Source organism: Erinaceus europaeus, chromosome 21 (assembly GCF_950295315.1).
Source record: "Erinaceus europaeus chromosome 21, mEriEur2.1, whole genome shotgun sequence".
NCBI classification, from domain to species: Eukaryota; Metazoa; Chordata; class Mammalia; order Eulipotyphla; family Erinaceidae; genus Erinaceus; species Erinaceus europaeus.
The window spans coordinates 2,613,299-2,641,156 of NC_080182.1; the positions used below are offsets into that span (position 1 = coordinate 2,613,299).

At 50.1% G+C, this 27,858-nt stretch overlaps 2 protein-coding genes across 4 annotated transcripts in view; both read right to left on the reverse strand.

The window, feature by feature from the left end:
• Positions 1-3,094: 3,094 nt before the first annotated feature.
• On the reverse strand, positions 3,095-7,861 carry C21H3orf22 (chromosome 21 C3orf22 homolog). 2 transcript variants are annotated; one of them, XM_060180215.1, is made up of 5 exons: positions 7,776-7,861; positions 7,013-7,221; positions 6,729-6,849; positions 4,854-4,991; positions 3,095-3,369 (listed from the first exon to the last, which is right to left on the reverse strand). In XM_060180215.1, the coding sequence occupies exons 2-5, from the start codon at positions 7,092-7,094 to the stop codon at positions 3,234-3,236; spliced, it is 477 nt and encodes a 158-aa protein (XP_060036198.1). In that variant the 5' UTR covers positions 7,095-7,221; positions 7,776-7,861; the 3' UTR covers positions 3,095-3,233. The 2 variants fall into 2 exon arrangements, with proteins under 2 accessions (XP_060036198.1, XP_007526945.1); XM_007526883.2 differs by having other exon boundaries at positions 7,013-7,181; positions 7,776-7,854.
• An 8,620-nt stretch (positions 7,862-16,481) lies between these two features.
• TXNRD3 (thioredoxin reductase 3) overlaps positions 16,482-27,858 on the reverse strand; it is a 35,874-nt gene continuing 24,497 nt past the window's right edge. For both annotated transcript variants that reach the window (XM_060180265.1, XM_060180264.1), the window contains 6 exons: positions 27,140-27,216; positions 26,226-26,382; positions 24,737-24,844; positions 19,919-20,014; positions 17,717-17,851; positions 16,482-16,851 (listed from right to left, as the gene is read on the reverse strand). In XM_060180265.1, coding sequence (XP_060036248.1) covers positions 16,789-16,851; positions 17,717-17,851; positions 19,919-20,014; positions 24,737-24,844; positions 26,226-26,382; positions 27,140-27,216 — 636 coding nt within the window. In that variant the 3' untranslated portion in view covers positions 16,482-16,788. The remainder of the gene's footprint in view (positions 16,852-17,716; positions 17,852-19,918; positions 20,015-24,736; positions 24,845-26,225; positions 26,383-27,139; positions 27,217-27,858) is intronic.

Sequence of the window (27,858 nt, forward strand, 5' to 3'; positions counted from 1 at the left end):
ACACGCTGCGCTACTGCCAGACCCCCATTATATTTTTTTAAGAAAAAAAATGGCCACCAGCAGCGGTAGATTCTCATGCAGGCACTGAGCTATAGCAATAAAACCGGGAGGCGGTGGTGGTAATAACAACAATAATAATAATAATATGTGACACAGCAGCACTAGGGTGTTTGGTTATTAACATTTTAGAGCAAGGTACATCATGGTCCTTCCATCTTCAGATTACCCCAGTCCTGCCAGAGGTAATGATTTTTTTTTTTAATTTCTTTATTGGGGAATTAATGTTTTACATTCAACAGTAAGTACAATAGTTTGTACATGCATAACATTCCCCAGATTCCCATTTAACAATATAACCCCCACTATGTCATTCATCATCTTTCATGGACCTGTATTCTCCCCACCCACCCACCCACCCCAGAGTCTTTTACTTTGGTGTAATACTCCAATTCCATTTCAGGTTCGACTTGTGTTTTCTTTTCTGATCTTGTTTTTCAACTTCGGCCTGAGAGTGAGATCATCCCATATTCATCCTTCTGTTTCTGACTTATTTCACTCAACATGATTTTTTCAAGGTCCATCCAAGATTGGCTGAAAACGGTGAAGTCACCATTTTTTACAGCTGAGTAGTATTCCATTGTGTATATAGACCACAACTTGCTCAGCCACTCATCTGTTGTTGGACACCTGGGTTGCTTCCAGGTTTTGGCTATTACACATTGTGCTGCCAAGAACATATGTGTACACAGATCTTTTTGGATGGATGTGTTGGGTTCCTTAGGATATATCCCCAGGAGAGGAATTGCAGGGTCATAGGGTAGGTCCATTTCTAGCCTTCTGAGAGTTCTCCAGACTGTTCTCCACAGAGGTTGGACCAATTGACATTCCCACCAGCAGAGCAGGAGGGTTCCTTTGACCCCACACCCTCTCCAGCATTTGCTGCTGTTACCTTTTCTGATGTATGACATTCTCACAGGAGTGAAGTGATATCTCATTGTTGTCTTTATTTGCATTTCTCTGACAATCAGAGACTTGGAGCATTTTTTCATGTGTTTCTCGGCCTTTTGGATCTCTTCTGTGGTGAATATTCTGTTCATGTCCTCCCCCCCATTTTTGGGTGGGGTTATTTGTTGTCTTGTTGTTGAGTCTGGCAAGCTCTTTATATATGTTGGTTATTAAACTCTTGTCTGATGTATGGCATGTAAAGATCTTCTCCCATTCTGTGAGGGGTCTCTTGGTTTGGGTAGTGGTTTCTATTGCAGTGAAGAAGCTTTTTAATTTGATGTAGTCCCATAGGTTTATACTTGCCTTAGTCTTCTTTGCAATTGGATTTGTTTCATTGAAGATGTCTTTAAAATTTATGCGGAGAGTTTGCAGTGAGTACCTCCCTAACACTTCCTCTCCACTATTCCAAGCTTGGGATCCATGATTGCTCAACAAATTGTTTGGCTTCATATGTTAACTCTGTTTTCAATCACCAGGTTCCAGATGCCACCAGGATGCTGGCTAGGCTTCCCTGGATTGAAGACCCCACCAATGTGTCCTGGAGCTCAGCTTCCCCAGAGTCACACCCTACTAGGGAAAGAGAGAGGCAGACTGGGGGTATGGACCGACCAGTCAACGCCCATGTTCAGCGGGGAAGCAATTACAGAAGCCAGACCTTCTACCTTCTGCATCCCTCAACGACCCTGAGTCCATGCTCCCAGAGGGATAGAGAATGGGAAAGCTATCAGGGGAGGGGGTGGGTTATGGGGATTGGGTGTTGGGAATTGTGTGGAGTTGTACCCCTCCTACCTTATGCTTTTGTTCACTAATCCTTTCTTAAATAAAAAATTAAAATAAAATAAAATAAAATAAAATTTATGCGGAAAAGAGTTCTGCCAATATTTTTCTCTAAATATCTGATAGTTTGTGGTCTAACATCCAAGTCCTTGATCCACTTGGAATTTACTTTTGTGCTAGATGAAATACAGTGGTTCAGTTTCATTCTTCTGCATGTTTCAACCCATTGTTTCCAACACCATTTGTTGAAGAGACTCTGCTTTTCCCATTTAATAGTCTGGGCCCCTTTGTCAAAGATTAGATGTCCGTAGGTGTGGGGGCCAGAGGTAATGATTTTTGCGCGCACACACACACACACACACACACACACACACACACACACAGCAAGGCTTAGCATGAAACGCACATGGAGCTGCTCTCCACAGTGCCAGGCCAGAGGACAGGCTCACTCATGCAGAGTCCCTTCCTTGACCCTGTTTTTTTTTTTTTTTTTTTTTTTTCAATTTTTATGAGGCAGAAAAGTAGCAAAGCACTGCTCCTCCCTCCTTCCATCAGATTCTCTTTTCTGCTCCCTTGTGCCAAGGATGGAACCCAGGGCCTCACACATGTCAGGGGAAAGCTTTACCCCTGAGTCCCCTCTCCAGTCTCTCCTGCTGTGTTCTTTTATTATTATTATTATTTAAATCAGTATCCTTTGTTTAACATTCCAGACCAGCATATAGAGAGCTGCTTCTTCATTTCAAGGGCTGCCTACTATTTTGGGGTGCAGCTGTGGTGTGGCAGTCCTTTCCAGTGGATGTGTGCATTGTGGGGGGGGGCTGTCTTTTGCTATGTCCTTCAGGAAAGGAATGTTTATGGCCATTCAGAGTGTGTGTGTGTGTGTGTGTGTGTGTGTCTTTGGGTAAATTCTTCTTTTCTTTTTTTTGTACTCCAGGGTCTTGCAGCTGTGAGAGTCCATTGCTCCTGCAAGACTCTTCTTTGCCTGATAGAGAATGAGGCACGGAGAGAGGGAGAGACACAGTGGAAACACCACAGCGCCCGCCACTCCACCAGTCATGAAACTCCATCTTTGTGTGTTTAATGCAGATTTCAGGTAGAGAAGGAGAGGAAGGGAGACACATCTCAGTCTTGGGGCTCCCCCTGCAGCCCTAGTACTCACGTGCTATGCCAGGTGTTTGAAGCCAGGCCTCGGGCATGGCGAAGCAGACAGACGCCCTCCCAACAATCCCCAGCCTCTTTTTAGCACTCACACCAGCCTGGCAAGGTGGAGCCTGATGCCACCCACCCAAGAGACAAGAAGGCTAGCCACATGCCCAGGAGTCGAAGGCCGTTTATTCTCAAGGGATGGAGGGCTCCTTCCTGGCTGTGCCCCTCACCCCAGATCTTCTCTGCTTGAAAGGGGCTTCTCAGCCTGGGGCACCCAGGACCCTTGGGCAGGTGGCTCAGAGCCCCTAGGAGACGCGTCTGGAGGGGCCAGGCAGTGGGAAGCGCCGACTCAGCAGCCGTATCTCCCAGAAGTAACTCATCAGAGGCGGCGCAGGCAGCGGGCACAGGCTGGACAGCGGCACAAATTCCGGGGATCCGAACCTGTGGAAGCCACACAGAGGATCCGGGGAGCCCCGTTGGGCAGGAGAGGTCAATCAGGGTCACAGCCATGACCATCACAGTCCCTACAGGGAGCTTCTGCTGCCCCTTCACCCACCCCACCAGCCACCACGCGCCCCAGCCAGACACTGGGCTGCCCTCCCAGGACTCCCACCAGTGTTGGGAGTTCCTCCTTCCTTGCCCCTTGTGGGGTGCACCCCAGGTCGGCACACACCAGGTGAGCACCCTCTGAGGGTGTCCCAGGAGGAGTGCCACTGTGTCATCGCACTGTGCGTCCCCTAAGTGGGTCCCATCCCAGCACCCAGGATGGATGAATGGGAGTAGGGATGGTCGGAGGGAACCACCCCCCTACTTCCCAGATGTCAGAGCCCCACTGCTCCCACTGTCTTGGCACCTTCAGAAGAGCCACACAGCCCCTCCCCAGTCTGGGGTTTGGCCCTGTCCTCCTCCTGACTCAAGTGCAAACTCCCTTCAAATCCTGAATAAAAGGAGAAAGCCCAAGGTGAGTGTGGGCAGGAGCCAGGCGCACATCCAAGCACATATATGTAGGTGTGTGTGTGTGGGGGGGTTACTCAGGGTGCTTATTCAAGGGACTCAGGGGGCTAGGCCTAAGTTGTTTGTTGTTGCTGCCATTTAGAGAGAGAGTGTGCAAGAGGCCACAGCAGGGGGCTCACACTGGGGCCACAGGCATGGCCGACCAAGCAGCCAGCCCACTGTCTGCGGGAGCTAACCCTCCTCTGCGACCATGTCATCCCATCACTCTCAATGAACTTTTTTATTTTAAGATAGTGATCGAGAGAGGGTTGAAGAGAGAAGAAGAGACACCACAGCCCTGCCCCACCGCTAGTGAAGCTTCTTGTTGGTCTGCTTCTGGATTCTGCTTGTGAAGCCTTCTGTTTTTATCATCACATTGGGTTCGCTTGTGTTGCTTGCTATGTGCTCTGTTTGCACGTCCACTGTTGGCTGGGCACCCCCTGCCTCCGGAACATGTGGTTTAGTCATCACTGGTTCCCGCTTTTTCCTTCCCCCCGCCCCCTGTCGCACTCCGTGGTTCCTGACTCTTCCTCCGGAGGAGAGACATGCAGGACAGAACTGTGTTGTGATTAGAAGAGATTAGTTTTTTAAACTACATCCCCGCTCGTGAATAAAGATTGAACCGCGTTCTCATCTCAGCCATGAGTCCCTGGTCGTCTCTGTCTCCCGCCCGCAAAGCAAGTCCGGCAGCTTCTCCCTTTGCATGGTGCTCCCACGTGGTGGCCAAGGGGCTTGAACCCGGGTCCCTGTGCACTGTAATGGGTGTGCTCTACCGGGTGAGCCCTCCCCCATGTGCACGCACCTTTTAAGAACAGAAGGCACATCTTTGAGGGCAGAGGTGACACGAGTGTGAGCCAGGGCATCACAGCAGGATCTGACCTGCCCTCCACAGCCCCCTTCTCCACCACCCCACCGGGCACAGCTTGACTTACCCCGGCACCGGGATGGATCGCATGGGCACCAGCGCCTTCCGCAGGGGCAGCTGCTCCCTCAGCGAGCTGTCCACCGCGCAGGTTTCCCGGGGCTTCCGAGGGTCACGCTCTCGGCTGGGCTCGTTCAGCCAGGAGAACCTGCCGCAGGTGTGCGTCGTGAGAGCTGCAGCTGCCGGCCACAGGAGCGCTCCCTCGCTCACCTGGCACCTGCCCGGCTCAATGGCGCTCTCAGACTTCCCTGCCTGAGGTGCCTGGTTCCGTCCCCAGCGCTGCACGTACTGGAGTGGTGCTCTGGCTCCTGTCTCTGTCTCTCTCTCTCTGTCTCATTATGCCTCATGGGAAACTCTCACATGCAGTGAATAAATCTTTTTTTTTTTTTCTAAATAAAGAAATATGAGGACCAGGGACACAGCATAATGGATCTGCAAAACACTTTCATACTTGCAGCTCTGAGGTCCCAGGTTCAATCCCTGGACCGCCATAAGCTAGAGCTGAGGAGTGCTCTGGTAAACAATACATAAATAATGGTTACTTAGTTATTTATTGGTATTGTCTTTATTTGATAGAGACGGCCAGAAATTGAAAGGGAAGGAGACGATAGAGGGAGAGAGACAGAGAGACACCTGCAACTTTGCTTCACCACTTGTAAAGCTTTCCCCATGCAGGTGGGGACCGGGGCTTGAACCTGGGTCGTTGTGCACTGTAAAGTGCACTCAACCAGGTGTGCCACCACCCAGGCCCCCAATAATGAGTTTTTAAACATAATATTTAACGTCAACCAGCTCACAGCCTGCAGCCATACACGTACTGCTGTTACCCACCACCCCGTAAGGAGAGGAGGGGCACAGAGAGGTTAAATGACTTGCCCCAGGTCACAGAGCAGGAGGTGCTGGGGCACTGCAGCCAAGCGACCTGGCCCCAGGGTGCCCCGAGACCCCCAACTTTTAGACTCTCTTGGTTTGAACCACAGGTCTAGCTCATGGTAGCTCTCACTCTGATTTTATTTTATTTTATTTTATTTTATTTTTGGACAGAGACAGAAAGATAGAGGAAGGGAAAAACCACAGCACCAAAGCTTCCTCCCGTGTTTGTTTCTATCTGAGAGAAAGGGTGAATGGGTTAGACACACAGAGAGGAGAGACACCACAGCACTGCTCCATCATTCATGATAGAGACAGCCAGAAATTGAGAGGGAAGGGGTTGATAAAGAGGGAGAGAGACAGAGAGACCCCTGCAACGTTGCTTTACCACTTGTAAAGCTTTCCCCATGCAGGTGTGTGTGTGTGTGGGGGGGAGCTCGAACCTGGGCCATTGTGCACCGTAACATGTGCACTCAACCAGGTGTGCCACCACCCGGCCCCCAGTAATGAGTTTATCTAGCTAGCCGCATGCTGTACTTGGTGCACCCGTGTGCTGTTCAAACCCAGGGTTTCAGGGACAACATAGCACATGCCTCTGGCATGTTCTCTCCTTAGCTCTCTCCCCACCCCAACACCTTCCATGGCTTGGGCGCTGCAGCCATCCTGGGGACACACCCTGCACCCTGTCACCAGCCCTCTTTTGGCCAGTGAGTGTGACACGGAGCCAGCCCCCAGAGATGTGCAGTATCAGCCCTGCTGCAGCCTGTGGGTCCTTGCTGCCGGTGACGGACTACTGGCCCTGGGCCTGTCACATCCTGGGCTGGGCCGGGCATTCAAGAGTGCCACTCAGCTGGGGCCTGGGGGTGGGGGTTCGCAGACTGTCACAGCACACGGAACTGCTCATGGAGAAGCCGCCTCTCAGTTCCAGGCTGTGCACCCCCAGAGTGAATCCTTGGGAGTCCTGGGGGCTCAAGGGAAGGTGGGGCTTTGCCCCTAAGCACTGGGGGTCTGGTACCTGTAGGGAATGGTGCTGGCGAATTTCTCCTGGGCCTTGGTCCGATTCCTCCACGCGTGGCTCTTCTTGGGAGCTCGCATCTTCTTGGTGGATGGGGGTTTAGTGATGGAGCGCCTCTCAGCTGAGGACAAGAGGGCTGTCAGAGCAGGGAGGCTGTGGGGGGCTGGTGCCCACTCATCTTCCCCACCCACACTCGCTCATGATATGATGTGACACCGTGTCACAAAGGTGGCATCACGCTGAGGGAGCTCTTTCCAGACTGGCTTTTGTCTCAGCATAGTCACCTTGAGGACCTCCAGCTTCACTGGTGACCAGCTCCTTGTTCCATGCCGGGTGGTACTTCGTGGGTGTAGCATACCTCTTCATTGAACCGCCACCACTTGCAGGATCCTCAGGTGTTTCTTCGTGGGGCTCTGGCAAACAAGGCCACTTGGAATGTCCAGGCTCACGTTTCTGTGTGAAAATCAGTCTTTGATTCACTGTGTCTCATTGCCTATGAGTGAAATTAACAGGACTTAGTCTATTTTTGTTGTTGTTGTTTTATCTGTTCATATACATAGTCACCACGATATTGCTAGGCTCCAAGTCTGCACGATTCCACAAGCCCCAGCTTCTGACAGACATTTTTCTTTTTTACATACATGTAGACAGACAGACAGACAGACAGGAGAGACTCTACAGCACTTCTCCACTGCTTTTGAAGCTCTTATGTCCTGCCCACGAGCTGGAACCCCAGTCCCGGCACGTGATAAGGTGTGTGCTCTGCTGGGTGAGTCACATCTGAGCTCCGAGGAACAGGAGGGTCCCCACAGGGCTCAAGGCAACCTTGGCAGCCATGTGTCCTCAGAATCAACTTGTTTCTGTTCCCCCCACTGAGTGACCATCATCCTGATGGCTGGGGCTTGGTCACAGCATCCTGCCCACCGCTGCCCCCCGTCAGGTCCCAGAGGGTAAAGACTGGGGTGCAGGGTCTGGTGCTGCCTTCTCACAGGAGGCTGGAGGCGGAAAGAGAGGACCAGTCAGCCATCACAGCTTCAGGTTACTTACAGCTGGTCTACGTGACCCCAAAGAGGCAGGAGCTGGCCATGGTCCTGGCAGCCACCCCGGCCTGGCACTAGTGACCCCTGGGCCAGCAGCTCAGAACCCCCCAGGGTCACAATTGGTGACATATGTGTCTCAGAACCCCGAGGAAGCCCCTCCCTCCAGGGAATGGTCATCCTCCATCCACACCTCCAGTTTCCATGTGGGGGAGGGGCAGTCTGCCTGTCCCCATTCTGAACACAGAAGGGAATGCACCAAATTAGCTTCCAATGCATGTGGGATGTGAAAAATTAAAAACAAACACACACACCTTTTCAGCTCCGCTTAGACTAAGACCCTGTCTCGTGCCAGGAATCTCAGGGCTAAGAGTTCAAACCCAGAGAGTGTGATGTTGAGGGAGGGATCCCTTATGCCCCATCACCCACAGTGCACCCAGCCACTGGCCTCTCTGCCTCAGTGTCCCCTCCTGCCTGCTGGGCACCCAGTGCGTTCATAAGCCGGCCAGTACCGCCTCTGTGAAGAGGTGAGACCGGTACCTCCCCCAGAGCCCTGGAGCTGAGGCTGGGGCTCCTTGCTTCCACAGGGAGGGAACAGGTGCTTAGCTATGGTTCCCCCTGGGTCTTACCCAGGACCCAGGATGCTTGGCCCCATCTGAGTCTCCTGGGAACTGATGACGAGCACACAGGCAAGTCATGAAGACCTCAGCCTCTGCTCCCACTGGACACCGAGCCTGGACACTCCCAGCCCCGACCAGGCACGGGTTGGAGCCCTGGTCTCCCTCTCCTGCCCCCATCCTGTCCCTGCACAGCAAGCTTCTCACGTGAGGCAGGAGGCCTGTGCGGCGTCACCAACCCAAGGGCTGGGTTTTTTTCTTTTTCTTCCTTCCTTCCTTCCTTCCCTCCTTCCCTCTTTCCTTCCTTTCCCCCTTCCTTCCTTCCTTCCTTCCTTTCCTTCCTTCCCTCCTTCCTTCCCTCCCTCCCTCCCTCCCTCCTTCCTTCCTTCCTTCCTTCCCTCCTTCCCTCCCTCCCTCCCTCCTTCCTTCCTTCCTTCCTTCCCTCCTTCCCTCCTTCCTTCCTTTCCCCCTTCCTTCCTTCCTTCCTTCCTTCCTTTCCTTCCTTCCCTCCTTCCCTCCCTCCTTCCTTCCTTCCTTCCTTCCCTCCTTCCCTCCCTCCCTCCCTCCTTCCTTCCTTCCTTCCTTCCCTCCTTCCCTCCCTCCCTCCCTCCTTCCTTCCTTCCTTCCCTCCTTCCTTCCTTCCTTCCTTCCCTCCTTCCTTCCTTCCCTCCTTCCCTCCTTCCCTCCCTCCTTCCTTCCTTCCTTCCCTCCTTCCCTCCCTCCCTTCCTTCCTTCCTTCCTTCCTTTCTTCTTCCCTCCTTCCCTCCCTCCCTCCCTCCTTCCTTCCTTCCTTCCTTCTTCCCTCCTTCCCTCCCTCCCTCCCTCCTTCCTTCCTTCCCTCCTTCCTTCCTTCCCTCCCTCCTTCCTTCCTTCCCTCCTTCCTTCCTTCCTTCCCTCCTTCCCTCCTTCCCTCCCTCCTTCCTTCCTTCCTTCCCTCCTTCCCTCCCTCCTTCCTTCCTTCCCTCCCTCCCTCCCTCCTTCCTTCCTTCCCTCCTTCCCTCCCTCCCTCCCTCCCTCCCTCCCTCCTTCCTTCTTTCCTCTCTTTCTCTTTTTCCCCCACCAAGGTTATCTCTGGGACTCAGTGCCTGCACAGTGGCTCTGCCCAGCCTGGTGGCCTTTTTCATACAGAGAGACGGACAGACAGACACCCGCAGCCCTGCTCCACCACTTTGAAGGTTCCCTCCTGCAGGTGGGGGCCCGGGGCTTGAACCCCAGCCGTGGTGCACTGTGCACTCAAACTGAGTGTGCCATCACCTGACATCTGCAACTTTTCTTTCAATTCTCATGTTTTTCCTGTTTCCTTACATGTCACACTGGGGCAGAGTAGACTACTGATAACACAGACACTGGGATATTTTGCACTGGGCAGCAGTGTTGGCTTGCACTCACACCACGGCAGGAGGCTGAAAGAGAGTTCAGCTAGTAGAGCAGACCCTTCACCACGCATGAAGACCTGGGTTCGAATCCCCAGCATCATGCATGGCACCAAGGGGAAGTTCCATGAGTGGTGGAGCAGTGCTCTGGAGTCTCGCTCTCTCTCTGTCTTTCCATTTAAAATTAAAACAAACTAAAGTCCCCTGGAGTCAGTGGAATTGGAAAGACGGTTTATTTATTTGTTCATTTATTTATTTTTTACCAGAGCACTGCTCAGCTCTGGCTTATGGGGGTGTGGGGGATTGAATCTGGGACTTTGGAGTCTCAGGCATGAGAGTCTCTTTGCAGAACCATGATGCTATCTCCTGCATCCCCAGGAGCATTTTAAAAACCTAAAATCACAATAAAGGCCACTGAATTGTACACTTTATTATTTTTTATTATTATTTTTTGCCTCCAGGGTTATCACTGGGGCTTGGTACCTGCACCACCAATCCACTGCTCCTGGAGGCCATCTTTTCCCTTTTTGTTGCCCTTGTTGTTTATCATTGCTGTTGTTGTCATTGTTGTTGTTATTGTCATTGTTGTTGGATAGGACAGAGAGAGAATGGAGAGAGGAGGGGAAGACAGAGAGGGGGAGAGAAAGACAGACACCTGCAGACCTGCTTCACTGCCCATGAAGTGACCCTTCTGCAGGTGGGGAGCCGGGGGCTCGAACCGGGATCCTTATTCCAGTCCTTGCGCTTTGTGCCACGTGCGCTTAACCCGCTGCACCACCACCTGGTGCCCCTGAATCGTACACGTTAAAGTAGTTGGCTTCAGGGCTGGCAAGAAAACTCACTGGGAGAACACACCTGTGTCTCCAGTGCAGGGACGAAGCTTCCACACTGTACTCTGTCTCCCCTCTCTCTCCCCTCTCTCTCTCCCCTCTCTCTCTCCCTCTCTCTCTCCCCTCTCTCTCTCCCTCTCTCTCCCTCTCTCTCTCTCCCCTCTCTCCCCCCTCTCTCTCCCCCTCTCTCTCCCCTCTCTCTCCCTCTCTCTCTCTCCCCTCTCTCCCCCCTCTCTCTCCCCCTCTCTCCCCTCTCTCTCTCCCCTCTCTCTCTCCCTCTCTCTCCCCTCTCTCTCCCTCTCTCTCTCTCCCCTCTCCCCCCTCTCTCCCCCTCTCTCTCCCCTCTCTCCCTCTCTCTCTCTCCCCTCTCTCCCCCCTCTCTCCCCCTCTCTCTCCCCTCTCTCTCTCCCTCTCTCTCTCTCCCCTCTCTCTCTCCCTCTCTCTCTCCTCTCTCTCTCCCCCCTCTCCCTCCCCTCTCTCTCTCCCCTCTCTCTCTCCCCTCTTTCTCTCCCCTCTCTCTCTCCCCTCTTTCTCCCCCCTCTCTCTCCCCCTCTCTCTCCCCTCTCTCCCCCTCTCTCTCCCCCCTCTCCCTCCCCTCTCTCTCCCCTCTCTCTCTCCCCTCTCTCTCCCCCCTCTCCCTCCCCTCTCTCTCCCCTCTCTCTCTCTCCCCTCTCTCTCCCCTCTCTCTCTCTCCCCTCTCTCTCCCCCCTCTCTCTCCCCTCTCTCTCCCCTCTGCCATCCTCCCAGGTGGAAAGATGGGTCTCTGGTGCCGTTGTGTGGTAGCAGTGGGGAACAGCAACCTTCCCTTCTCTGGTACATACACCACCAGGCGTTGTTAACAAGAAGCAAGTGGCCTGGAGCCTGGGAAACCAGGGATTCCGGCTGAGGCTCATGGAAACTGCATCTCAGCCCTGGCCTATGGTGGAGTACTGAGATCTGAGTCTGGAGCCTCTGGGTCCTCGGGCATGGACGTCTGATGCATTACTGCTTCTCTCCTGGCTCCAAGAAACTAGGTCAACAAGACACGGCGTGAGGGGAGGAGGTTCCCTCAATTGGGGGTGAGGGTGGGGCTGAGCAGACATGGTTCCAGTGGCAAACGCATCTGGGGTGAAGAAGAAAGACCACAAAGGCAGCAGCCTCGGCAGCTGATGACTGGGGGGTGGTCCTGTCCCCACCCCTCCTGCCAACCAGCCCAGGGTCCCTCTCAGGACTCCTTATTGTCACCAGCTGTACACTAGGGGCCATCACAGCCAGCATGCAGCTGACAGATGAGTACTGGGGCTCAAACCCAGGGTCTCATGCACAGCAAGGCAGGCACTCTACCTAGTGGAGCTATCTCCTGATTTTCTGAAGAAAAAAAAGATTCGATTCTTTATTGAGAGAGAGAGAGAGCACACAGGAACCAGAGCATCTCTGGCCTGTGTGTGCTGGGCATGGAACTTGGGACTTGTATTCTGCTGGGCTCCCTTCCTAGCCATGCCTTAAGAGTTTCTTTCTTTCTTTCTTTTTCTTTCTTTCTTTCTTTCTTTCTTTCTTAAGCAGTTTAATGAGTACAAGAGGGGAAACTATGGCTTATTCTAGAATCCAGTTTGTATTGTCTCCTGAGGTGACAGCTCTGTGTCTGCAAGTAGTGAGGGCACCCTCGTGTTGTAAGAAGGCGACTGGGGCCAGTGTGTGTGCAACAGACCAGGTACAAATGCCGTCACTATATCCGTCTGAACATGCCCCTGGCTTGCCAGTGTGTGCAGCTGGGAAAGGCAGAGGAGTGAGGCTTCGAGCCTCATCCCGACACCAAGAGAGGGGGCCGGATCTTGTTACATCTGCTTAGTGAGTTTCAGCTACTTGAAATTTCTAGTCATTCTGGACACACGCAGAGTAAGATTTATCACGGTTGTAGTTGCTTTCTTTCTGCTGCAGCCATTCTTTTCTTTTTGCCCTCTTTTTATGTTTTTTTTTCTTTCTGTTTTCACTTGACTGTTTTCTATTTTATCTCCTTGGTCTCTCCTCTCCACATTAATGTGTCCCTAAGTGCTATGGAATCTAGACAGTCTTTAGAGTTCTAAGTATTCTTAGATTAAAAAAAAAATTTTATTTTTATTAGGGGATTCATGTTTTACATTCGACAGTAAATACAATAGTTTGTACATGCGTAACATTCCCCAGTTTTCCACCTAACAACACAGCCCCCACTAGTTCCTCTGTCATCCTTTTCCAGGACCTGGACTCTCCCGTATTCTTAGATTTTTTTTTTCCCCACTAGGACCACTGCTATGACTTGGTGCCTGTGTAGCAGCTCCACTGCTCTGGTGGCCATTTTAAAAAACAATTTGATAAAAGTGACTCCGAGGAGAGATGGGGCCACTGCTTGTGAAATTGGACTCCTGCAGGTAGGGAGCAAGGACTTGTCTGATAAATTTCCTATTTCAAGAACAGTTATTGATAAGCAGAAATTTTTTAACTGGTGGGTTTTTTGAAACAGGTAAGGTATTTGATTTCACTCTCCTCTGGCTCTCATAGTTTGACAAGGTCTATTGTTATTCATGTCTTTGTTCCTCTATAGGGAAGATTCCCCCACTACCACACCCCCAAATGCTTTGAAGATTGTCCCTTGCCTTTTCAAATGAGGTCGCCTAGTTGTATTTTAGTGGGTACTGAGCTCCTGGTGTCCTAGTAATGGTGATCTGGTCCAGTGATGAGACTGCAGTACAAGGGGCGAGGCAGTGAGAGCACATGGCTGAGAGCACACATCACTATGCACAAAGGCCCAGGTTCAAGCCCCTGGTCCCATCTGCAGGGGACAACCTTCATGAGTGGTGAAGCTGCTCCTCCACTCTCAACTTCTATCAAAGAAAGAAAAGGAAAAAATGGCCACGGGGGGCATTGAGTGGTAAGCTTTGAGCCACAGCAACAACTCTGGTGGCAGGCAGGAATGAAGAATGGAAGAAATAAAGGGAGGGAGGAAACTGCTGTATAACTACTGAAAAGGCCATACTCCTCTTCCTGTTACAGAGCAGACTTCTGAGCTTCCACTTCTCGTGAGTCCCCTGCTGAAACCCCTTAGCTGCACGCCGAGAGAGCAGCCCTCTGACGTGTGTTCACTTGAGCACCAGTTCACCCATCACATGACCAACCTCACAGACATCCTGGGCCTCAAGCCGTTCCTTTTCCTGTTGGAGGCAGGCTTCTTCATGAGCTCATGAGACAGAGCTTGTCAAAGATGCTATGCAGATCTACAGCTAACTGGCGATATTTTGTGCTTTATATGATAATAATAACAGTATCTCCAGTATAATGGAGGGTTCCTTGCGGACCTGATTATTTTTGTATATATCTTTATCTTGCAGGTAAAGTGACCCCCCCATTTAATAGGACCCCCTTTTACCCCGGGGGATAACAAGGAAGATGGGCAAGGAGACGAAGAGGGGAAGGATGAGGGAGCCGACTGCAGACAGCTTTACCTCCAAGTCTCTCTTCCTTGGAAAGGAAGGGTAACTAGCCTTCCCAAAGGTCAGCTTGGAGAAGGGGACACATGACAAAATCTGTGGGTGACTTCCTCCCTTCCACCCACTCCAGAGAGAAGGCAGTTAAGAGTCGTTACTGCCTGTCTGAGTGAGGCAGAGTCTTCTCTCCACTTGCTCTGCCCAGTTTTGCAGAAATATCTCCTACCTGGAACTCCACCTGGGGCAGGTCTGAGCCCTTTGCTAACTGCAAAACAGGGACTCAAGACTGCCTGGACTTCTGGTCAGGGCTCTGGAAGTGTGTGTGTGTGTGTGTGTGTGTGTGTGTGTGTGTGTGTGTGTGTGTGTGTGTACACAGTTAACAAGAGAGCTGTACTTTATTGTAGTTGTATCTTTATTGTAGTTGAATCCTTCAGAAGTGTCATTTGGAGCCTATCTTGCTTCTCATCTTTGAAGCCCTCTTCCTCTGTTGGTCTGCTTCTAAATCTGCTTCTAAGACCCCTTCTGTGTCATTGGTTTAACCCCCCCTGCTTAACACTGTATCTATTTACATAACCACTGTTAACTAAGCACCGTCCTGCCTCCAGGGCACTGGTTTAATCCTCACTGTTTTGCAGGCTTTTTCCTTCTCCCCACCCCATATCTTACGTACATCCTCTTCGGACCTGACTCTTCCACCTCAGGATAGATAAGGTCAGGACTGTGATTAGAGATGGCTTAGATTGCGCTGTGTTCCACATGAATAAAGACTGAACTGCGTACCACTCAGCCATGAGTCCCTCTCTCTCCCGCCTGCGAAGCTAGCCCAACACCTCTCCCCACAAAGTCGGCTCACATCTGGCTGCTTCCATGAAACTCAATTCCTCCAGCCTCACGGCCCATGGAAGGAAGCCAGTAGCACGTTCTTACCTGCCGTTGCACCGGCCTTTCACCTCAGTCACAGCCGTGACTATGCCTGCAGTACTTCTGGGGTTTGTGCCTTTTCTCTCCCTGCCAACGAAAACCCAGCTCTCTTCCTGCACCCTGTGGGATCACCCCTGGGTCGCCAGACCCACCCATTGCTCCCACCTCACTCCTGGCCTCCGACGGACACCCGTCTGCTGGTGGGGCCTTTGTCTGTGAAATGACCATCTGGAAATGCTGACCACAGAACAGTCCACCACAGTGTGCAAAGAGCTAGTGACTGCCTTCAACAATGGTGAGTGGGGACGGGGCTCAACGGCAGAGCATCTGCCCCATGTGCTCCAGGCCTGGGAACAAGAGCCACTAAGACAAAGGACAGGGAGTCAGGCGGTAGCGTGGTGGGTTAGGCACACGTGGCGCAAAGCGCAGGGACCAGAGTTAGGATCCCGGTTCGAGCCCCCGGCTCCCCACCATCAAGGCTGTCGCTTCCCAGGCGGTGAAGCAGGTCTGCAGGTGTCTGTCTTTCTCTCCCTTCTCTGTCTTCCCCTCCTCTCTCCATTTCTCTCTGTCCTATCCAACAACAATGACATCCCTAACAACAACAATAATAACTACAACAAAAATAAAAAATAAAGGCAACAAAAGGGAAAATTAAAAAATGTAAAAAAAAGACGAAAAACAAGCACAACTCCAGGGATGGGGGGGCAGCACTCTGGCCTCCTTTCTTCTCACTCTCTCATCACCGATCACAGACAGACATACACATATGTGTACATGTGTGTGAGTAGATACATACATGTACATGTGTAAATCCACCAGGGAAGTGGCTCAGCAGCGGGCATGTACCTGAAGCCCTTGGGTTCAATCCCAGCACCACATGAAAAAGACAAAAGGGGCACAGGGAAGGGTGCTGGGCAGCCTGTACACGATGGTCAGAGGCACCTGGCTTCGTGGTGGGAACGGTGTGCAGGCCACCTGCCATGGGGAGATAAAAAATGTAGCGGCAAGACAGCCTAGAGTTGGGTGTCGCAATGTTGCGTGCGTGTGTGAACACCAGTGAAGTCTCCTAACATCATCTGCTCATTTGCTGAACTTGACTCTGATCCAACAGATGGCAGGCTGAATCCCTCTGCACAGTTTTAAGTCAGCGCTATTTCATGTAACATAGCACTGAAAACCTCGTAATGTCCCGGAAGGCCCACAGGAAGAGAAGCGCAGGCATCTCTCCCTGATGCGGAGCCCTGGATACAGGCACCAGAGGCTAAGGGCCGGCCTACGGGCCTCCCAGGACAGGGGCGCAGGAGGCCAGCTTCTGCGGGGGCCAGAACACAGCGGATGAGGAAACAGCTCGCCCTGCACTCTGCAGGGTGGTCAGCCTCCTGGAAGTGTGCAGCCCGCCCAGGGCTCTGCGGCTGTGATTCAAGGCCACGGCCAGGCACCACTGACCACATGTAGACTCCAAGCCCAGGCCCTTGAAAAGCACCCAAGACTTGACAGAGTAAGGGATTAAAAAAAACACCAGGAGGCGGGACGAGTAAGTGAAAGTGGGTTCATTGTGTGACCCTGGAGTCTTTCCCAGGGCAGCTTGGTGCTGACAGGGCAGGGCGTCAGCCGTGGCTCACCCCACGCCGGGGCTCCGAGTCAGGGCGTCAAGGAGGCAGCACGCTGCCTCTGCCCATCAGCGACACTGGGCGGATGCCCGCTGCCATCCTGTCTCCTTGTCTGCTTTCCCACCTCTGGGTGAAGAGCAGCCTCAGTGGCTCCCGCGAAGTCAGAGACTAAGCTTGTCTTTGGAAGGAACGAGGAGGCGACAAGGGAGAGGTGATGGCAGCGGGCCTACCCTCAGCAGCCTTTCTGGGTGATTTCCAGCCCTGATGACTTCGTGATCTCCAAACTTGTGAAGACCTGTGTGCAAGGAAGAAAGGAAATGAGTGGGTCTCTCACCGTCGTGCATGGTTTGGTTCTGCTGTAAAAAACCACATTCTGGGAGTCGGGAGGTGGCGCAGCGGGTTAAGCGCACGTGGCGCAAAGCACAGGGACCAGCATAAGGATCCCGGTTCGAGCCCCCGGCTCCCCACCTGCAGGGGAGTCGCTTCACAGGCGGTGAAGCAGGTCTGCAGGTGTCTGTCTTTCTCTCCCTCTCTCTGTCTTCCCCTCCTCTCTCCATTTCTCTCTGTCCTATCCAACAACGACATCGATAATAACTATAATAAAACAAGGGCAACAAAAGGGAATAAATAAATATTAAAAAAAAATTTTAATCTTAAAAAAAAACACCACATTCTGAATGTTTCATCTGTACTATCCTTAACAGTGGCATGGCAGGGCAGGGGAGACAGCACAGCCTGGTAGAGCACCAATTTGCAAGCCTGAGGTCCCAGAAGCTGCAGGTTCAATCCCCAAGATCCCCAGCACCACTTTAGACCAGAGCTCACTCCGTCCAGTGTGATGGAACCAGGCTCAAAGGTCACACACGGCAAAGCAGTGACACTAACTAAAAGAGTTATTCTGCCACCTCCTAACAATGAATGTTATAAAAGCTCTTCATGGAACCAAAGAGTCAGTCCAGGGAGGGTGCATGCCTTACCATGCAAGCTGCACCAGAAGAAGCTGTGATGTTGTGGGGCGCCTCTGCCTCTCCCTCTCTCTCTCTTGCTGAATGAAAACAAGTCATTCCAGGAGCAATGAAATCACACATGAGCCCCCAGCCCCATAAATAGCAGAAGACCAGCGTAGTGACTGAAGTTAAAAAGAATCTTTGACTCCATACCTCACCACACGTGGGATGGATGCCAATGGTGCCGTCCAGTTGCTGCTTGGTGAGCCCACACTTCATGGCAACTGCAAATCCCTGGGTGACCTCGCCTGCGTTGGGTCCCAGAATGTGGAATCCTATCACCCGATCCTTTAACACAAGAGAGAAAATCAGGGGCAGCCCAGGAGGGCTGTTAGCAAGGTCGCAGTCAGAATCCACAGCCTGCTCTGGAGAGAGAACCCTAATGCTGAGCCGAGCGGGAACATCATCGCAGACGAAGCCACCGCGAGCGAGACTGTTTGAGGAGCCGGCAAATGCACATCCCGGCTTGATGTGCACTCACGAGCAATTTGCCCGCTGCAAGAAGGTGCTCATTAGTGAGGGGAGAATTTCCCAGCCCGGCCGAGAGAGCCCTACACAAACGCAGTGAGGCCAGCACCGGGTGATGCCCAGGCCGGGGGCTGTTTCTGGAATCGCAGGGATTCCTGGCCTGGAAGCGAGCTGCCCAAGTCCTCCTGTGGTGGAGATAGACCTGCGGTGGCTGGGAGGGCTGGTGTCCCTGCAGGACCGGATGCCGGGGGGGGGGGGGGGGGGGGAGCTGAGATGATCTGAGCAAGTGGCATCCGCAGGGTGTGTGTGAGGCAGCACTGTGTTGCGCACTGTCCTTTCATTTATGTCTCCTCCTCAAACTACTTTTCATTCTGATCTTCACTAGTAAAAGTGCCTGAGGCAGAGAGAGAAAGAGAGCGGCAGGGGCCTGGCACCTCCTGGTGGTGACAGATGGAAAGTCAGTGGGGAGGAGCTTCTCAGAGGCCTTTTATTACAGCCCAGGCTGTGGGTGCCATGAAGGCTGTGGAACTGGAATCTCTGCCGGGGTGCCTCCCAGCCAACCAGGGGGGTGGCCCAGAACAAAAGGCCTGTGATGGAAACCTCCACATACAGACAAACCGGAAGGCAGGTTCCTCCGAGCCTTAGTCATCGTTGACTGCCACTAAAACCAGGAGCATGGGGCTCTCCACAGGGCGGGGTGGCACTGTGTTGTGGTGCTCTCGCCCTTCAGACCACACGGCACAGCTACTCTTCCCTGAGCCTGTGGCAGAACCCTGGGCCCGTGTTTACTAAGGGGAAGATGTCTCTCTGTGACGACCTTACAAGGTCATGACCATTGCTTTTCATGGTCATCTGTTGGGTTGTGGGAAAAGTCATGATGCACTTTTGCATAGACAAACACAGAAAAAGGGTGGGGGCAGATAGCATAATGGTGATACAAAGAGACTCTCATGCCTGAAGCTCCAAAGTCCCAGGTTTAATCCCCTGTACCACCATAAACCAGAGCTGAGAGTGTTCTGGTTAAAAAAATAAAATAAAAAAAAAAACAAAACAGAAAAATACACTGTGACTGGGAGTCGGGCAGTAGCACAGTGGATTAAGCGCACCTGGCGCAAAGCGCAAGGACCGGCGTAAGAATCCTGGTTCAAGCCCCCGGCTCCCCACCTGCAGGGGAGTCGCTTCACAGGCGGTGAAGCAGGTCGTCAGGTGTCTGTCTTTCTCTCCCCCCTGTCTTCCCCTCCTCTCACCGTTTCTCTCTGTCCTATACAACAACGACGACATCAGTAACAACAACAACAATAATAACAACAGTGAAAAACAACAAGGGCAACAAAAGGAAATAAATAAATAAAATAAACATTAAAAAAAAATACATCGTGACTTTTCTGACAGCCCAATAAGGTGATGCTTCTGTGGCTGATGTTGTTGACGCAATTAATCACCATTGGGCTGCATTAGTACCTAGGATATGGTGGAGTCTGCCCTGAGCCACCTCTGGAACCCGGGAGGCCAAGTGCCTGGCCGCAGCTTCTTTATGAAAAGCCTTCCCACAATGAGCTAGTCCTCACTTTCACACGCATCTCCTTTCTCCGGGTGCCTGACACACCTTCAGTCCACAGACAAAGGACGTGCATGCCCTGTCTGCTGAGTCAGCGGCCCATAGCTTCCCCACTCCCAGGTTAGCGAGCTCTGGGATGGGGCACCTATTCCGGGAAGGCATTAGGGAGATTCCAATTGCAATCTCACACTTGTTCCAACTCAGAGGATTTCTGCTTTGCTCTGCAAGTCATCTTTAAAGAGCTTATTTAAAGATAATAATACTAGAATAAAAACTACCTATTAGAAAAATAAAACCAGCATTTTGGCTTCTGACCACAGTTAACTCACATTATCAAATTTATTGCAGATGATCTTTGCATAGCAGGTGTTGTGGTCCCGGCCAGCTACTGTCCATTCAAGAGGCCAAAAGAAAGTATGATACACCTGGAAGGGAAAGAAAGGGCCCAGGATCAGTGCCTGTGAAGGCCACTCCTCCACATGTACCTGGAGCCTATGAATGGGTGTTCCCACGGCAACACATCTTCCAATGAGGAGCACTACTATCCACGGCAAAAGCACTGGCTCCTGCGGGTTGAAAAGCACGTGCTCAGACCCTGCACCAGCCAGTTTACAACCTGCCTTGCAGCTTCCATGCAAACCAGATCCTGGAGAAGAAGGAGCGTTAGATGTGTTAGAACACTGTCCTCTCTCCCGGTCCCTGAAGGCACCACTGAGGCTGCCCGGCCTGGCTCTGCCTTTCAGGAATCTGAGCATCGCCCAGTGTGCCCCCACCCGGCCCCCAGGCTCCTACCTCCTAATCACTCCAGACAGAAAGCGCTGAGAATTCATGTCTGGTGCCAGGATAGAAAATGTATTCTAAGTGCTAATTCCCAGCAGAGGGATTTAAATACTGATTATTGGCTCTTTAAGAGGATTATGCATTTTTGTATTTTGAATGCTTTTGGTTTTTATATATATAAAAAAACTGACACAAGGTTATTATAAGAATACAGAAAATCAAGGAAAGTAAGAGCTGAGTTTAGAACTAACCCTCTTAAGTATTAAAAAAGCATCAGGCTGCTGCCATAGTCAAAATCTCTGTATATGATTTTTTCAAGATTTTCTTTTTTTTAGCATGAGAGCAAAAGAGAGAACCAGAGTGTTTGCTCTGACACGTGCAATGCTAGGGACCAAATTTGAGACCTTATGCTTTTAAGTCCAATGCTCTCAAGCCACTGTGCCACCTCCCAGGCTGCTAGAAAAAAGAAGGGGAAGAAGAAGCCTACTTAAAGGTATCATAGTGCAATTACAATTAAAAAACTATTAAATTCAGCTTGTGTTGCAACTTGAGAAAGGAACTCTCTGACATGTCTGAATATAACCTTCTCAGTCTCCCTATCTGCTAGAGCCAGAGAGGACATCCTCCAGAGCGGATGTCCTCAAGCACCTGTCTCAGGTTGGAAAAGATCCTGAGAACTCTGAGGTTCCAAATGTGGAGCTTGTGCTTTGAGAAGGCCTCTGCCTTCCTGCTCTAAAGCCAAATGAAGCTCTCCTACGCCCCTCGGTCCCTTTCATTCTTGCCCTGGTGTTTTTGTTTTTGTTTTTTTTCCCCCATCAGCACTTTGAAGATGGTCAAGTCTTTGATCTTCCTGATTCAAAGCAGGTAAAATGTGTGAATCGAACTAGATACCTGTATGGTAGTCCATCTGTTCCAACATCCTTGACTGAAGCTTTCCCCACAAACTAAAAATATTGCCGTTACCATGTATTGCCACCAGGGTTATCACTGGAGTCTGGGGCCTACACTTTGAATCCACCATTCCTGGCTGCCGTTCCTCTCCCTTTCCTTTTATTTCTTTCTATTTTATTTGATATGACAGAGAGAAATGGAAAGGGGCGGGGGAGATAGAGAGGGGAGAGAGAAAGACACCTTCAGGCCTGCTTCACCACTTGTGAAGCTCCCCTCCCCTGCCAGCACGCGGGTGGGGAGGGGGGGCTCAAACTCAGATTCTTGTGCATGGTAATGTGTGCATTCAGCTGGGTCCACCATCACCCAGCCCCTATCAGGTGACGGCACTGGAATTCATTTCTGGACTTTCTATTCTGTTATGCTGGTCACGTTGTCCATCTGGATGCAGCTACGACATGATCTTAACTACCACACCACGTCACAAACCTGATTACCTAACAGGACTGGTCTCCACACACACCCCCAAACACTTTATTCAGAATCTCCCTTTATAAGGTCTATTTTTTTTAAATCAAAGTATGCACACTAACTGGACATGATTCTCAGGGCTCCACTGTGAAAAATAGCAATATCTACCCACTTCGATGGACATTAAGGCAATAACCAGTTTTTATTTATTTGCTTCCCTGTGTCTAAAAAGCCTATGTGCATCACTACTACTTGGATTTTTTGTTTGTTTGTTTTAGATGCTCTTTGTTAACTCCCCTCTATTGAAGAATGGTAGTTCTCGTTAAGTTCTACACTTGCCTACCTGTCTTGAAGCCAAGTCCTCTTTCTCTCTCTCCACCCTCCCTATGAAGGTTATATTCATACAAGACAGTTCTAGTTTCTTTTTTCAGGTAAAGGCTATTCACAAATAAATGGAAATCCACACCCTGAAGAATGAAGTGGGGGCAGGGTAGATAGCATAATGGTCATGCAAAGAGAGTCTCATGCCTGAGGCTCCAAAGTCTAGGTTCAATCCATCCCCAGTCCCCCACTACCTCCACCATAAACCAGGGCTGAGCAGTACGCTGGTAAAAAAAAAAAAAAATGAAGTGGGACCCTACCTCACACTGCTTAAAAATAAAATGGATCAACTGAGTCATGAGAGTACCAAAGTGAAGACAACCCTTTTGTCAACCAACTGACACATGGATGGCCAGAACGTGAGACTGTTGACATCAATCAAAGGCAATGAAACACCGCTACATGTGGATGGGCCTTGAAAACGAGCTTATGAACCGCAAAGAAGCCAGGCCCAACGATGACCTACACACTGATGGTTCCCTTTATATGGGAAGCTCACAAGAGATGACTGTCCAGAGAGCAGAAGTGGAATAGTGACTGTCTGGGCCAGAGGGAAGGGGTAGAGGGATGCAGACGATGACTGTAACTGAGTACTGGGTGTCTGACTCTAGACGAAAATGTTCTAGCACTGACAATGATAGGGTTGGGGGGAGAGTATAATGGTTATTCAATCAACTTTCATGCCCAAGGCTCTGAGGTCCCAGGTTCACTCTCTAATACCACCGTAAACCTGGGCTGAGCAGGGCTCTGGTCTCTCTCGTTAAAATAAAATATACTTTTTAAAAGGACCGATTGTGCGAGTAGGGAAACAAGCCTGTGAATGAAACAGAGCCCCTAAATGACGTAGTTCAAGCGGCGCACCACACGGTATGTGGATTTTTTTCAAGGTAAAGCAATTATTTTTTTAATTAAACTATTCACAACTGAGTCACACAGTAAACTATAATTATTTCACTCTCGTGAGCTTTCAGTTCTCTATGGGATTGAAAAGTGTCTTGTTTTATCACAGAATTAAGCTTTCCTGTAACAGTTTCAATTTATCCCGGATCTTAACAGTATTGTGTTCCAATCTACAAACACATTGTCTTTCCAATTACTTAGACATCTTTGAGAAATGTTTTGAAGTTTTCATTGCATAAGCCTTTTGGCTTCCTAGTTAAATTTATTCCTGAGTATGTCATTCTTTTTGAAGCTACTAGAAATGTAACTGTCTTGATTTTCTTTTTTAGATCATTCATTCCAAGTATACACAACTATAATGGATTAGTATGTTCACTTTCTATCTTCAACTTTGCTCAACTCACGTAGCTGTGGTGCAGGCTGAATTTGTCTGTCTCTCTTCCTCTCTATCTCGCCCTTCTCTCTTGATTTCTGACTGTCTCTATCCAATAAATATATAAAGATAATTTAAAAAGGGGGGAGGGGCAGCGGTGGTGCACTTGGTTAAGTTCACATGTTATAATGCACAAGGATCCAGGTTTGAACCCCTGTCACCCTCTCAAAAATAAAGTCATATACTGATGTTTTAGCCCCTAACATCCTATAAAGTAACCAGATGCGGATAGGGTCTTTAATTAGGGCAGGGGATATAGTATGACGGTTACACAAAGAGACTCTCATGCCTGAGGCACCAGAAATCCCATGCTCAGTGCCCTGCACTACCACAAACCAGAGCTGAGCAGTGCCCTAGTAAAAGTAAGAGAAACATAGAATAAAAATAAAGAGATAATTAAATTAAAATGAGATTACTCGGGTGCCCCGATATACTATGACTATGTCCTTACAAGAAACGGAGATTTAAACATAGATAAGCTCAGAGGAAAGATGATGTGAAGATGTAGAAGGTGACTGGCAACAAGGCAAGGAGAGAGGCCTGAGCAGGTTCAGGAAGAGACTCATCATACAGGAAACATGAGCTCAGATTTCCAGCTTTCAGATTTTCAGATTTCCAGATCAGTGAGATGCCAAAACTGTTTTATTTCTTTCTTTTGCCTCTAGGGTCATTGCTGGGATTCAGTGCTGGCACTACTAATCCTCTGCTCCTGGAGGCCATTTTTCTTCCATTTTATTGGACAGGAAGAGAGAAATTGAGAGGAAGGAAGTCAGAGAAGGAGAGAGAAAGATAGATACCCACACACCTCCTCCACCACTTGTGAAGAGTCCACTTTGCAGGTGGGGAGCCGGGGGCCTAAACCCAGATCCTTGCATGGGCCCCTGAATTTAGTACTATGTGCCCTTAACCAGGTGCACTGCTGCCTGGCCCCCCAAAACCTGTTTCGCATAATTCACATCTTTAACATCTTAAGGAAGTTCCCTTCTATTCCTAGTTTACTGGGCTTTTCTCATCATGAAAGGCTGGTAAATGGCATATGCTCTCTGTGTCTCTCTCTTTTTTTTTCTTGCATCAACTGAGATGATACATTTCTCCTCACTCCGTTAGCATATTAGCACAGTATATGACAGTGAGTGATTTTCATATGCTGAATTAGCATTGCATTTTGGGAACAAATGCCAGTTAGCCAGCAGAGTGATGCCCTTCCAAATGCTGCTGACTTCAACGCCATAAAAACAGTGAGGACAGTGATTAAGAGACACTGTTAACCATAAACAACAAAGCCCACCCTTACCTCCAGGTTCTCTTTTTTAAACATTTCAATAGCTTTCTCTTCAGATAACCCACAGCAGCCATATTCCAGAGGAGTGAAGACCGTGGTTGGGACATTGATGTAATCACACTGGGAGAGAAACAGATCACATGTTCTGATTCTGCCATACTTGTTCCAAGAAGACTGGTGTTGCACGCACTTATAAAAGGAAAATAAATAAGTCCCATTCGGTAGGCCTGCTCTCATGTGCTGCTACTTCAGGGAATCCTGATTTACACCAAAGCAGATGGTGAGGCCTTGAGTACAGAGTAAAGGCCACACACTGGCCGGCAACCGGCAGGGCGGCCCATTTTCCAAGAGCCCTGACGGTAAGCTTCCAGTCTGCAACCTAAGCAGTGCAAGTGCAAGTGGAGGCAGAGTTGGCACTGCTTCTTCCACAGATCACCACTAGGAAAATTCCTTTTCTATCCTATCCTATCCCATCCCATCCCATTCCAAAGAGGAGAGAGAGAAGGAGAGAGGTCAAGGGCTCCACCATCATCCTCGGAGCTCCCAAGGTGATATCCTTTCTCCTTCTGTAGAGGACTATGGATAAAACCCAGGCCCTCACTCATGGTGAGCTGTGTGTTTTTACCTCCTGAACATCTGTCTCCTCATTACCTTCTTACCTACCTTTCTAGACCCTTCCCACCAATTCTTTATTGAGCTGTCACAGATTTTTTTATTACCTAGCACCAAGAGAATAATCCAGCTTCAATCGCAATTCTAGCTCTCTATCAGCAACTGCTCAGAATGGACAGCGGATGGGCTAGTCTTGCCAGCAAAGCCTTCACCGCCCTCAGTTTTCAGTGACTGAGTCTACACAGCCCATCTCAAAGTCTTAGCTCAAAGACCAAGAAACGTAGGGAGGGAACAAAAATCCTGGGACTCACATCATTAGCTCTACAGAGGGTGAAACTGAGGATCAGAGAAGCAGAAGGTTTGACCCACTTTTCATATCAGGCAGGCACTGAAATCTGGGCCAGCATCCCAGCTACGCCAAGCGCCCCTTCCTCCATGTGGGGCCCCTTGACCCAGCCTTATAGTTAGCATCAGCTGTTCCCGTTCTCTGGGTGGCCCTCACCTCCCTGGGAAGCGCCTTGGAGTGGGAACCAAGCCAGTCCTTTGTCTGCCACCCTGCCACAACACCGTGCAAGTGGCAGATACTCCAGAAATATTAACTAAGCAGCCAGGAAGATGGCTCAGCTGGCAGAGTGCATGCCTGTGGCTCCTGGTTCAATCCCTGCCACCACAAGTACCGAGTGGTGCTCTGGTTTCTCTCATTTACATATGAAATCATGTCCCCCCTCACAGTATATCATCAGAAATAAGTCCTTTAAACATATTAATTAAAAGTCAACTGCAAATGTGAGGGACGCTTTGCACAACAATCACATAAATCTGATCGACAGTGACTGGGGTGACAATTTTGATACCGGTGCTGCCTTAAACACAACAGTCAGAGCTGTACCTTTTCTGAACTACCCCCAAAAAGCCTTCGCGCCAGCAGCTTGCCCGCCTGGATAGCGACAGGGGTGAGTTCGAGCTTCCCTTCCAGGACATCGCCAATAGCATAGACGTGAGACACATTGGTCTGCTCCATGTCATCTACTGGGATCTTGCCGCTCCTGGGAGGTTTAGAGGAAGCGAGACACACATTGTGACTAGCTAGCTCTACACTGCTGGGTGGCCAACACGAGGCCAAGCAACAAAGATGAGACGCACGGACAAAAGCCCCTAGGAACTCTTACGACTCTGGTTACCAATTGTTGAAAGGAGCGCCGGCTCAGTCCGGGAGACAGCAAGGCTTGCACAACCCCAAATGGCAGGCTACAAGGTCCAGTCCCTAGCAGCACATTGCACCATAGCTAAGCAATGCTCCGGTCCCCTGCCCTCACGAACCTGGCCCTGCCGATAATTAAGTAACCCTCTGAAAAAAAGAGCAATGGCTTCATGTCGCAAGAGTTCCCGAAGCTCTGAATGAAACACCCTTTGGGTTAGTGAGGCTACACCTAATCTGGAGGCATTAGAGATACCAACAGCGAGCTCTAGATTTCCCCCAGAGTGACACTTTGCGCTTAGGGATTTCTCTCTGTCTAAACAAGAATACACAAACTCACTCTGAATCAGTATGTGAATACCTTCCCACCATGATTTCTTTTTTTTTTTTTTTAAATCACCATCTAATGTGCGAGCTCTTTAAGGCACTTGATAAAGAGTTACTGATTAATGAAAAAAATAATAGAGCTGGCGCAGAGCTCACTGTCAAATAAATTGAAAGCATTAACACCTTGCACTTAGTAATTAAGAGAGAGCTCCTGGGAGGTGAACAGCAGAGATAGTTTGCTCTGTGGGCAACAGTGCTCTGGGCCCACACGGACTTACTTCTCATCCGTTTTGACACCAATCTTCTCCAACCCGATTTTCTTTGTACAGGAGTCCCGACCAATTGCTAACAGAACCTAATTAGGGAGAGGTCAAAAGCACAAGTTCTCAGTATTAGGAATGAAAGATGGAACTTTACTCTGGAGCTTTCACACACAAAAAGGATAATAATATGAACACCTGGTGTCAAGAATGTGACAGCTGAGATAAAAGAGTTCCACCACGCTCAGCTCACATGCACACAGGACCACAGGACCGGAAGGATCCCAAGTTGTGTGTGAAATCATAGCCCCTCCCCCAATTCATATGTTAAAGTCTCAGGACCTGAGAATGTGAGCTGCTTCCAGTGAAGGCCTTTGGAGAGGAAACTAAGATGAAATGAAGCTTCTAAGGTGGGTCCCATCCCTAAAGGACTGGAGTCCTCATGAGTGGAGTGATGGGAGCACAGGCAGAGGGGTGACGATGTGAGGACAGAGGGAAGGCATGGCTGTTCCAACTTGAGAAGAGGCCTTATAAAAACTGTGTCTGCACACACCCTTCATTCCTGGTCTCTGGCACAGAGCTGGTCTATAGCTCTTTTCTTTGATTTAATTTTTTTATTATCTTTATTTATTTATCACATAGATACAGCCAGAAATTGAGAGAGGAGGGGGAGGGAGAGAGGGAGAGAGACAGACACCTGCAACACTGCTTCACTGCTTGTGAAGCTTTCCCCCTGC

Coding starts and splice junctions, on each gene's coding strand:
- C21H3orf22 (XM_060180215.1), bottom strand. CDS start 7,094: ATGAAGAGGTATGCTACACCCACGAAGTACCACCCGGCATGGAACAAG. Junction 6,850..7,012: donor TGAAGCTGGAGGTCCTCAAG/GTGACTATGCTG, acceptor TCTTGTCCTCAG/CTGAGAGGCGCTCCATCACT. Junction 3,370..4,853: donor CGATCCATCCCGGTGCCGGG/GTAAGTCAAGCT, acceptor TGGCTTCCACAG/GTTCGGATCCCCGGAATTTG.